We start from the raw sequence: 11,420 nt of genomic DNA on the forward strand, positions 1-11,420 counted from the left end.
ACGACCCACCTTTCCAAAAATCTCCAAGCGCCTGTTCCTAAAATCTTAGCGCCATTCTTGATGCCTTCCCTTCTTTCACCCTTCGGCAAAAAATCCTGTTGATTCAACTTACAAATTTAATGGAAAATCCCATCATCTACTGTGACCAGCCTGGTCTGAGCCACTGGGCCTCTTTGAAACCCAGCTACTAAGAAGTTAGCCTTTTATTTTTATTGTTTATTAGGGAAATCTCAAACATGCACATAGTATAAGGAATAGTCCTTTAAAAATTCAGTCATGTCACTCATCTGCTCACAGCCCTGCAGTCAGTCCCACATCACTCAGAGTTAATGCCAAACAGCCTTCCCAGGAACCCCAGCCCCACTTGTCTCCAACTTTTTTCTTCCTCCCCTTCCCTCACTGGGCCTCAGCCACAGTCACCTCCTGGGACTTGACAGCACATTCCCACTACAGGGTCTTGGTCGCTGTTTTCTCTGCCCGGAAGTCCTTCCCCATGTGGCCAGCTCACTCACTTACTGTGTTTGCTCACATCTCAGCTACCTGAGGCAACCTTGACCTCTGTGTTTAAAGCTGCAGCCTGCACCGTCAGCTCTGGCTCTGCAAACCCCCTCATGTTGCTCTACTTTTCTTTTCTATAGTACTTGTTTATCATCTTCTGACTTATTTGCTTGTTAAGTTTGTTTTTTATTACCTGTTTCCCATCTGTTAGAACATCAACTCCAGGAGGACAGGGGCTTTTCCTTGTTCTGTTCGCTGATGAATGTGATTCAAGAACCTAGGAGGGAGCCTGCAGCCTGGTAGGCACTGAGGAACGAATGAATGAGTGAACAAATGATTGATTTTTCTACCCTGGGGAGGCATAGATTTGAGACAAAGGATGTTGAAAGGGGCTGGGCACCTGAAGGGAATGACACGGGTCCTGTGAGAGTTTGTCCTATAAGAAGTGACCAGGGGCAGCATGTGTAGAAGTAACAGATTTTGACTGTAAGAAACAGAATCCAGCTGTGGCTCATGTAGGTGGAAAAAAGGGGAATAAGTTGTTGGGGGGATTTAATAGAAGAGACTCTCCAGTGAGCAGGGGGCCTCATAAGGTCTGGAGAGGTAAGTGTCCTTATTGTTACTGTGTAACTTAGGTCTTTCTGATTTTACTCTGTCCCCTTAAACACACTTTAAACTTTATGCAGATACAGATGGTGTAAAGTTCCTTCCTGTAAAACCTGTTGCACCCTACACTGCCATTCCCAAAATAGGCAAGTGGGGCCACCCTGGCACTGGTGCCTGCTTTTCCCTCCCCTGCTGCAGGCTCTGTACGGTGAATGAGGGCAGCTCTCCTCACCAGTCTTCAGGTCTTTCTGAGCACTTTGCCCATGTCAGCCTGTCAACCTGGTCTTTGGAGTCATCATCTCATTACATCCAACCACATTCTTGGAAGGTGGGCAGTTTGATCACCATTAGTGATGCTGAGGTTCAGAGAGGTTAAGTGACCCCTTAAAGTCACTCAGGACTGGCTAGAGGCAGAAGTGGCACCCAGGTCTGTCGGTGTGTAAAGTCCTTGCTCTTCCCACTGAACCACACTGCCTCCAGATGTTTCTGGGGTTCACACCACAGCAGAGAAGTAAGAGGTTTATAGTTCCTGACCTGTTCTTTCCTTCTTTGGGCATTCTTTCAGTGACTGTTGAACAGATTTATTTATGACAGTTCTTTCCCAAGTCCATTGAACGTCAAGAATAAAACCCTCTTTCATGCTTTGCTGAGGTTTTCTCCACTTTCATTACTTTGGAAGGAATTTTACTAATCTCCTTTAAAAATGATTTAGCAAAAATACTTGTAGATAATTTACAGAAGAGGAACCATCAGTGGCAAATATGAAACATTATTTTGTTGCTCTAATAATAATGAACTACACATTCAATAAGGGGCAATTTCCACCTCAATTTCTTTAACATACCGTGACAAAAAATAGCAGAAAAAAGTATATATATATGTATTTTTTGCGGTACGCGGGCCTCTCACTGTTGTGGCCTCTCCCGTTGCGGAGCACAGGCTCCGGACCGCAGGCTCAGCGGCCATGGCTCACGGGCCCAGCCGCTCCGCGGCACGTGGGATCTTCCCGGACCGGGGCTCGAACCCGCGTCCCCTGCATCATCAGGCGGACTCTCATCTACTGTGCCACCAGGGAAGCCCAGCAGAAAAATATTTTAAAGATGTTATTCAATGCTTGATGGGAGAACAACTTGATAATATGTATCAAGAATTATAAAAATATTCATAATCTTTGACCTAAGTCAGACTTTAGGTACCCTATTCTAAAGACATGACTCAAAATATAGATTCAATCTACATGCTCACAGATGTTCACAAACAATTCTTTATTATGCAGTATCAGAAGTGCAAACATTGAGAGCTGGAGCTAAATATTCAAGGGTACGAGAATGGTTACATCAAAGGGTTATACTTACTACATGGAATAGAATGTAGCCATTAAAAACAATCGTAGGTGGTTTATGTCAGTTATATCTCCATAAAGCTGGGAGTGAAGGTGAAACAACCGTAATCATGATAATCATGCAGCAATATGGAAAAATTCTCACAAACAATTAAAGTGAAAAACATGTAGAAAACAACTTTATATGCTTATAGGTTATAATATTGGCCAAAAATTCAGTAGATGGATAATCTACAGGATTGGTGAGGATATGAGAAAACAGACGTACTCGTGTTACTGACATAGGGTTTGCTGTGTCAGTCAGGGTCAAGGGAAAACATCAGATTTCCCATCTTGCCCTGAATTCTCTCTCCAAAATGTGTTCCCCCGCTGTGCCCTGGCCTTAGGCCACAGAAGTGGGATGGCAAATTTCACTTGCTTAGGAATAATGGGGTAAAAGACTTTGAACCTGCAAAAGTTTAGGATCCAAATCGCATTATTTTTGTGGTAAGTTTAGGAACAATCTGTACTTTTGATATTTAATTTATTTACATCATCTTAATTTATTTACAACATTTTAGAGAGTTTATCATTTAAGAATAGCTCTTGGAATAGCCCTGTGATTCCAATATAAGTGTAACTATTAAATAACTGATTTAAAAAAAACAAAAAAACTTATTTCAGACTTAGGATTTTTAGTTGAAAGTTATAAGAGAATTTTACTAAGTTTTTAATCAGTACTGGAATGTTTAAGAGAATTAAGATTAAATTTTATACAGTTATTAGATTTACTAGAATTAAGTATTCGAGAAGGTTTTGCTCACTTAAAGTCATTTAAAATATTTTATAAAGAAAATGTAATGTGTTAAAATGTAAGTTTAAAATAATTTAACCTAAAATAACTTGAGTTTAAAATATTCAGGAAATTGGAATAATTGTGAAGCCCCCTTAAAAGTTATTATCAGAGTTGACTAGGCTTTTAAATTAGAAGAATACTATTCATAAATTAACTAGAAAAGTGTATGGGAAAGTCAAGCTTTTGAATTTATAAATTTAATAGTTAGAATTAATTTTTAAAACCAAAGTAACTGCAAATAATGTGCTTTTTCTCTGCATAAACACCACCCTCAAGCAAAGCCTCACAGTGACATGAAAAGCTTAAGCTAAAATGTGACAAGTGGACCCATGCATCTAAAGTGAAAGAAAACAAAATTATATTCTGTTTGTGCATGATAATAGATGTAAATGATAGAAATAGATCTAAGATAAACTCCCAATGACTAGGGAAGGGAGTGAGAACTGGAAAAAGACGAAGGGAGACTCATTATTACTGTTTAGTTCTGTATTATTTTATTTTCTTAAAAAGTAAAAGTAAATTTGTCTTTGTCTTAATTGGTTAATTATTTAACAGCAAAAACACTAATCAATTTTGAATGAACTGTCTGGAACATTAACTGAATTAGAAGTGCAATTATAGAAAATGTCCAGCAGGAGGAGCCCTAGTACAAATTTGTGGGCTGCTCGAGATTCCTTTAGCAAAAAAGGGGCGAATAGCACTCATATGGAGTAAGCAACTTTCAAGGACCCCAGCCACTAGTCAGGATCCAGGGAATAAAAACCTCAGATTGTTTCATAATTTTAAAAGTTTGTTTTTTAATTGTTTTCAAAGAATTCAGTAATTTCTGTTTTTAAAAATCTGGTGGTCAGACCCTATTTGCTATGACCAGAGTCCCTATTTTGGCCAGATCCTCTCTCAGTGTCTTTATGTCATGACTGGTTTTTCCTCACCAGTTAAACTGTGATGATGTAATGTCCATCAATAGGGAAGTTGGGGAACTTTATGGTACATCCATACAATCAGAATTCACCCATGAGGAAGAATGAATAAACTCCACGTGTACCGATATGGAAGTATGTGCAAGGTGTGCTGTTGGGTGAAAAAACAAGTTGTAGATTCCACTTGTACTTAGATAAAAGGATATGTGAGTCTGTGTGTGTGTGTGCGTGGGAGTGTGTGTGCACACACGTGTGGGGGGGGGGAGTGTGTATCGCATTCCTGGAAGGACAAATCAAAACTATCAAGGATGATTCTCTATGGAAAGTGGGAATAGGGAAGCTAAGAAGCCTTTACTTTTCACTTTGTAACTTTCTGTACTAGGTATTTTATTTATCTATTTGTTTATTTATTTTTGGCTGCATTGGGTCTTCATTGCTGCGCGTGGGCTTTTCTCTAGCTGTGGCGAGCCGGGGTCACTCTTTGTTGCAGTGCGTGGGCTTCTCACTGCAGTGGCTTCTCTTGTTGCAGAGCATGGGCTCTAGGCGCGTGGGCTTCAGTAGTTGTGGCATGCGGGCTCAGTAGTTGTGGCTCGCGGGCTCTAGAGCACAGGCTCAGTAGTTGTGGTGCACGGGCTTAGTTGCTCCGCAGCATGTGGGATCTTCCAGGACCAGAGATCAAACCGGTGTTCCCTGCACTGGCAGGCAGATTCTTAACCACTGCGCTGCCAGGGAAGTCCCATGTACTATTTAAATTTTCTGCAGTGTGCGTATGTGTTTTTGAAAGTAGGTGTCATCCACAAATACTGACGTGTTTTCTATTTCCTTTTTAATTTGCAGGGCAGCAACCTCTACTCAAAGAGAAGCCCTGTCCCTTTATGCAGAACGAAGTGCCAGCTTTGTCTTTCCTCTCATAGTGGCTTTGGCTTCAGTTGCTCAGATGTAATAACTAGAAACTCAGCTATGTTGCACTAAGCAGCCTGCAGTCCTGAAACCTGCCCTTGCCCAGTCATCCTTCTTGTTCTGTGTACGCCAGGTGACTCCATTGTCTAAAGAAGCTTCCTGCTGGGAAAACAATGTCCTGAAATGGGTTTTGAATGATATACACGGTCAGGATTTCAGAAATTAAGCTAGTTCTATTTAACCGGTTAAAACTACTGCATTAACAATTTGATTGACATATATACACTACTATGTATAAAATAGATAACTAATGAGAACCGATTGTACAGCACAGAGAAAAAGAACTACTGCATTAGAATTAAAGCTAGTTATTATTTTCTTATTTTCATAATGATACAACATATTGAGGCTCAGACTGTTTGTTATATAAGCAAACATTTTAAGAAAATTTTGGTAGAATTGTATGTATATATATTTATATTTTCTTATACAACCAGCAGGGCACACTGCATGTTTGTTGATAGCTTCAAATATATGTATACTATATAAGTGTATTCATACATGCTTGGTAGGCAAAGAGTTATGTATAATGACATCCATTTAAGGCTTATTTATAATGAGGGGGAACTAAACATTCTACTAATAGGGAACTCTTTGCATATGTTTTGGTATATCTGTAGGATGGAATATTATTCAAATAGGAAAAGTTATGTTTACCAGCCCAAATGTCCTTCATCTGGTGAATGGATAAACGAACCTTGGTATATCTATACAGTGGAATACTACTCAGCAGTAAAAAGTAACTAACTATGGATAAATGCAGCAGTGTGGGCGAGGCTCAGTTGCAACATGCCAAGTGAAAGAAGCCAGACCAGAAGGCTACATACCGTATAATTCTGTTTACAGGACATCCTGGAAAAGGTGAAACTATAGGAATGGAGAACTTTTTGGTTTCAGGGTTAAGACTAGGGGGAGGGGCTAACTGAAAAGGAGCATCCTGAGGGAATTTGAGGGGAGTGACAAGACTGTTCTGGATCACTGGCTATGGTGGTGGCGACAGGAATCTATATTTGCCAACACTCAGAACTGTATGCCATAAAGTCATTTCACTGTTTGTAAATTAAAAATTTTCAAAGAACATTTCGTGACATAGAAAAATGCCAGCGATCGGTGTAAGACATAGGACATAAAAGTGTTTATACGATCTAATTGTCTAAAATATAATACAAATGTAACATTGTGGATGTATGTTTGTATTATACGCATATTGTAAATGAATGAAAGGAAAAGAAATAAGCCCAAGAGCGGAGCAGTGATCTCTGGAGAATGTTCTTATTAGTGATCCCTATTCTTGACTTTTGACTTTTTGTGTTTTCCAAATTTTCTCTAATGAGCATGCATTACTTTTCTAATCAGAAAAAGAGAAATAAACACATACATCATCTACGTGTGGTAATTTGACACAACACAAAACATTTCCAGAAGAGGAAAAGAAAACCAAAACTCCTCACAGACACTTCCTGTTCTTACTCCCTTTTTCACCTAAAGTGAGCATGGGAGCTTTAGATGTGAGAACTCGCAGATTCTCGTGCCCCAGCGGCCAGCAACTGGGAGTGAGAGCTCTCACATTCTGTCGTTTCCTGTAAACCTCTGGAGAGAAAAAGAATTGCCCATTGCGGGCAGAGCCATTCCTCAAACCTGCTGCCCTGACTGCAGAGCTCTTTCTTCCTCCTGACAGAGCCTCTACTCCATTTTATGTAACCACTTGCCCAAGTGTTCACTGTAAAGCTGGGAGTCCTCACAGCTTGATTGTTTTATATAACACACATTTACAATTCAATCTCGTGCGTTTTTAGAGATCACTTCAGACACTGCGCTGGGCAGGGAATCTCACTGGGAATGATTGCACAGGTCTCCCAACTAGCTCCCTGTGCCTCCAATCTCTCTCTCTCGGTTCCTTCTTATCTCCCATCACTACCCCTCTCTTGTGGGGTCTACACACTCAGCCGCCCCACACCATGGTGCTCATTCCAGGGTTCGGGAGAGGGCAGGTCCCTTGACCATCACCATCAGTCACCTTCATCATCTCCATCATCTTAACAGTCATCATCACCACCATCATTATCACCATCATCATCACCATGCCTAGTATTTGTTGAGTTCTTACCATGAACCGGTCACTGTTGCAATTTTTAATCACTCTTTGAATTCTCATTACTATCCTTATTTTGCAGATGAGAAAACTGAGGCTTGACAAGGTTAAATCACTTCTGCAAGGTCACCCAGTTAGTAATGGAGGAGAAGTGTTACAACCAGGTGGACTGACTCCATCATTGAGGTGCTTTTCTCCATCTGCTGCACTAAATAAGGCCCCAGGAATGTTAACAACACTTGGATTCTGCTCCAGAACCCTCCGAACTCACTTCCCCCTTTCTCTTTCTATTTCCTCAGTCTTCTTAGATCTCCAACCCCACACTCCACCTACCATTTATGTCTTTGCTTTTCTTTTGCACTTTGACACCAGTCTCTCTTGTCCCAAACTGAACTCCCATCTTTTCTACACCTGCATCTCTCCTCCTCACCTCAGCACATTTAAGGACACTTGTCAGGGTGACATGCCTTCTACCTCACCTTCCCAGAGCTGACATTGTCAGATCCCTATTCAGACCGCCTGAGCATTGTAGGTGGGCATTAGACTTAGAGCTAGAATCCTTCCAGGTGTGCAGATGAGCATGAGGTATTACCAGTGTCAAGATTTTTTTTTTTTTGTAGCTGAGGCCCATGGGTTTTGGAGAAGCCTGGTATGGATGGTTGAAACTTGGGATTTTTTTTTTTCTTTTTATATAAATGCTGAACACGTGTATCCTTTGTCATGAAATACCAGGTTATGGATGTCTTACCTTAGCTTCAGAGAATACATTTGACCAAGGTTTCTAGAAGAAAGAAGGAAAGAAAGAAAGGAAAGAAAGAAAAAAGAAAACCTTCTCTGTAATGTTTCACAACGCTGTCCCAGTTCACTCACCATAACAACCCATGTGCCATGACAAGAAGTAGAGCATTATAAAGAGAGGCAGGATGAACAAGCTTGCCAAAGCAACTTTTGTTCTCAATTCAGCCTTGGAATTCATCATTTCTTCTTCTTTGTGTAGGTTCCAGAATTTTATGATACCTCTCCCCCTACCCAATGAGCTCTAATAGGTTTCCAGAGGGATCCAGACCTTACCATGTATCTTATTATTGAGGATATCACTTGAGTTAGCACCTCTTCCCACCATGTCTAGCAACAGTAGATTAGACAAGTGTCCAAACGACATAAATCCTCCTGGCCAACCGGAAGAAAAAGGAGGTAGAGCCAGCTTCAAGGGTTGTGATCTGTGCAGTTACACAGGGACCCATGCTCAGAGGGGCCCATGCTTGGTTTACTGTTCTTCTGTCTCTGTCTTTAAATTTTTAATTTTTGAACAAGGAGCACAGCATTTTCGTTTTTCACTGGGACCTGTAAATTATGTAGCTGGTCCTGAGTGGAAGTAAAGCATTCCAAAGCAAAGGGAGCCTTATTCTGTCGAAGGTGGCCCTGTTATATATATAAGAAATAGGTGATGGAGGCCCTGACTGTGCCCAATCTTGATCACAGGCTTTCAGCGCTTAATGGGAGCTGAAAACACCCCTGTTGGCTCCTCTTCAGTGTATTTCATATACCTGGGGAACTTTTTATCTTCTAAGTCCCGCTTCCCCAAGAAGGAAGCTAGCAGCATGCTTTCCCAGTCTTCTTTGAAGCTAGGGTGCAGACATGTGACCTGTACTTCGCTGGTCAGGTGCTCATGCAGGAGACTTCCCTTCAGGGGAAAGAGAGGTGAACATGGAGATGCCTCCAGGATTTGGCCTGATCAGAGGGGAAAAGCATGAAGAGTGGGGTGTTATTGGTGCCTTGACTGGTGCAGGCTGAGGCGACCGTGCCCAGCGGTCACTGGGCTCCGAATCTCTGCTGGGTGGATGGACGTTGTTAATTTGGGTGTGGTTTCAGGTTTCATAGTCTGGAAGTTTCATTCCCTGACTCTCCTGGAGATTCTATGAGTGCTTTCTGCTTACACTGGCTGGAGTGGATTCTGTTGTTTGCAACTGATAAGCTTCTGACTCTAACTGAAGCCCTCTCCAGCTCAAGGTGAAGGTTAGAGATGACTTGCTCAGCCATGTCTCCATATTTTGGGAGCTTATGAGGTTTTTCACTGATGAAGAGGAGCATCCCTATGTGAAATGGCAGTGGTTGCCAGTGTGCGTGTCTGGGCTTGCCAGTTTCCTGTGGTTTCTGGTGCCCTTGTGGTATACTTTCTTTCTAACTTGCAGTGGTGGACAGAAGTGCTGAGTGTCCATCACTTTACACTTCTGCTGCTGAGGTCTGAGCCACCATCTCTTCTTGTATGAATCTCAACAACTCCCCTGCTGCCCCCCCCCAAAAAAGGATACTGTCTTAGTCCACTTCGGCTGCTGCTATAATAAAATACTACAGACTGGGTAGCTTAAAAACAGTAGAAATGTATTTCTCACAGTTCTGGAGGCTGAGAAGTCCAAGATCAAGTTACCAGCAAGGTCATGTTCTGGTGAGGACCCTCCTCTTGATACGTAAGCAGGGGCATTCTTGCTGTGTCCTTACATGGAAGAATGAACTAGGGGTCTCTCTGGAGCCTCTTTGTAAAGGCACTCATCTCATTCATGAGGGCTCCACCTTCAAGGCTTAAGCACCTCCCCAAACCATCACTTCAGCCATTAGGATTTCAACATTTTGGGGATGAGTTTTGGGAGGACCACAAACATTTAGACCATAACAAGCACTGATGCCCAGGCCAACTCAGAACTCTTCATAGCTCATCCATCTTGCACTCCACCCCTTCACCTTAGAGGGTTCAACCAAACTCTATCCACAAAGCCATCTGGCTCTCCCTGTGTGCTCAGAATGCTCTAACCTTCTGCTCCACCCACTACATCTCTGCCAGTTATCTCCTGCTCATCATTTAGATCTCAGCTCAAGGGTCTCTTCCTCCATGAAGCTTTCCCTGACCACCATTCCCACTCTAGGTCAGATTCAAAGTTCTTTTCCTTATTTCGGTTTGTAATTGTACGTTTGTTAATATGAATATTGATTAACATCTGTACCTGCCCACTTACAACAAGGCCAGGGACCAGAGGTAGCATTAAAAATAACCATCATTAAAAAAAATAAAAAATAAATAACCATCACTGTGGCACAGGCCTGACCAATCAGAGCAGACACTAAATGTCCTAATCAGGAAGGCCACTAGCTTTAACAACTGGTCAGCCATGGTGAGGGTACCAGTAGCAGCCACAGCAGGGATGGGATTAACTCTCCTCATTGTATCTTCAGCCCCTGGCCCAGTGCATGGCACATAAAAAAATGTTCAATAAATATCCCTGTGAATAAATGATTGTTCTCTGTTGTTGATCCTAGATCTGCTCCAAAGCAATTCTCGGACCTAATGTGTTGGACCTTTTGTGACTGCCTAGCCTGCCCTTACTCAGGACGTGGACACCAGTTAGCCCTGCTCCCTGAAGCTACTGGTCATGCTTTCCAGCTTCCATATAGAGCAGACACTCAGGTACCTGGTAGAAGAGTGGATTCCTCCCTCCAAGCCAGGACACTCGGGGGACCACGGTGTGGTAGGACACTGGCTACACAGGGAGTGGATGGGGCTGGGAACCAGGTCAAGCTCAGAATGGGCTAAGTAAACAGGGTATGGGAAGAAAGACGGTAGAGGAACGAAGTCCAAGAAGAGCTGGCATGATGTAGAATGTTCATTGGTGTGGCTACTGCTGTGAACTGTGAGTGGTGTCAGCATCTTAGAGAGGCTGTACCCAGCTGGGCACTGTCAAACCAAGTAGCTTGCCATAACCCAGATGTGTCCTGCTTTCCCACTCCTTGGGGTCTTGAATGCGATGGTCTCTCTGCACTGATTTCCCTTCCTGCTCTGCCATCCATTTGTCAGATTTTGAGGCCCATCTTAAGCATCACCTTGTAAGGGAGTAAAATTTTCCACCCCAGAATATCTCTTTGGCATGTGGATTACCTTGAGCTGAAAATAACCAAGGCCCAAAAGACTCAGGAAGAAACTTTGAAATTCCCCCTAACTGCCTAAAAGAATTAAGAAAGAGGGCCAGTTCCCTAGAATAGAGCTATCACCAGAGATACCTGCAAAGATATGGGCTCAGTGTGGAGGGGGAAACTCAGCAGGGCTTAGAGAAAAGACAATGGGTCCACTCTGTGACCCGTTGTCTCTGCATGACCCAGCAAACATTTATTTACCAG

General features: G+C 42.4%; 1 protein-coding gene across 5 annotated transcripts in view; it reads left to right on the forward strand.

The window, feature by feature from the left end:
- The window catches only part of BST1 (bone marrow stromal cell antigen 1), a 29,480-nt gene extending 22,941 nt beyond the window's left edge, over nt 1–6,539 (forward strand). For 3 of the 5 annotated variants that reach the window (XR_004041203.2, XM_060299180.1, XM_030864264.2), the window contains one exon: nt 5,039–6,539. Coding sequence is in view for 3 of the 5 variants with exons in the window: in XM_030864264.2 (XP_030720124.1) it covers nt 5,039–5,144 (106 nt within the window). In the remaining 2 variants the exon portion in view is untranslated. Of the gene's footprint in view, nt 1–709; nt 798–5,038 lie in introns of all 5 variants that reach the window. The other 2 variants (XR_004041206.3, XM_060299179.1) reach the window with 2 other exon arrangements.
- The last annotated feature ends 4,881 nt before the right edge of the window (nt 6,540–11,420 follow it).

This window comes from Globicephala melas, chromosome 5, assembly GCF_963455315.2.
Source record: "Globicephala melas chromosome 5, mGloMel1.2, whole genome shotgun sequence".
NCBI classification, from domain to species: Eukaryota; Metazoa; Chordata; class Mammalia; order Artiodactyla; family Delphinidae; genus Globicephala; species Globicephala melas.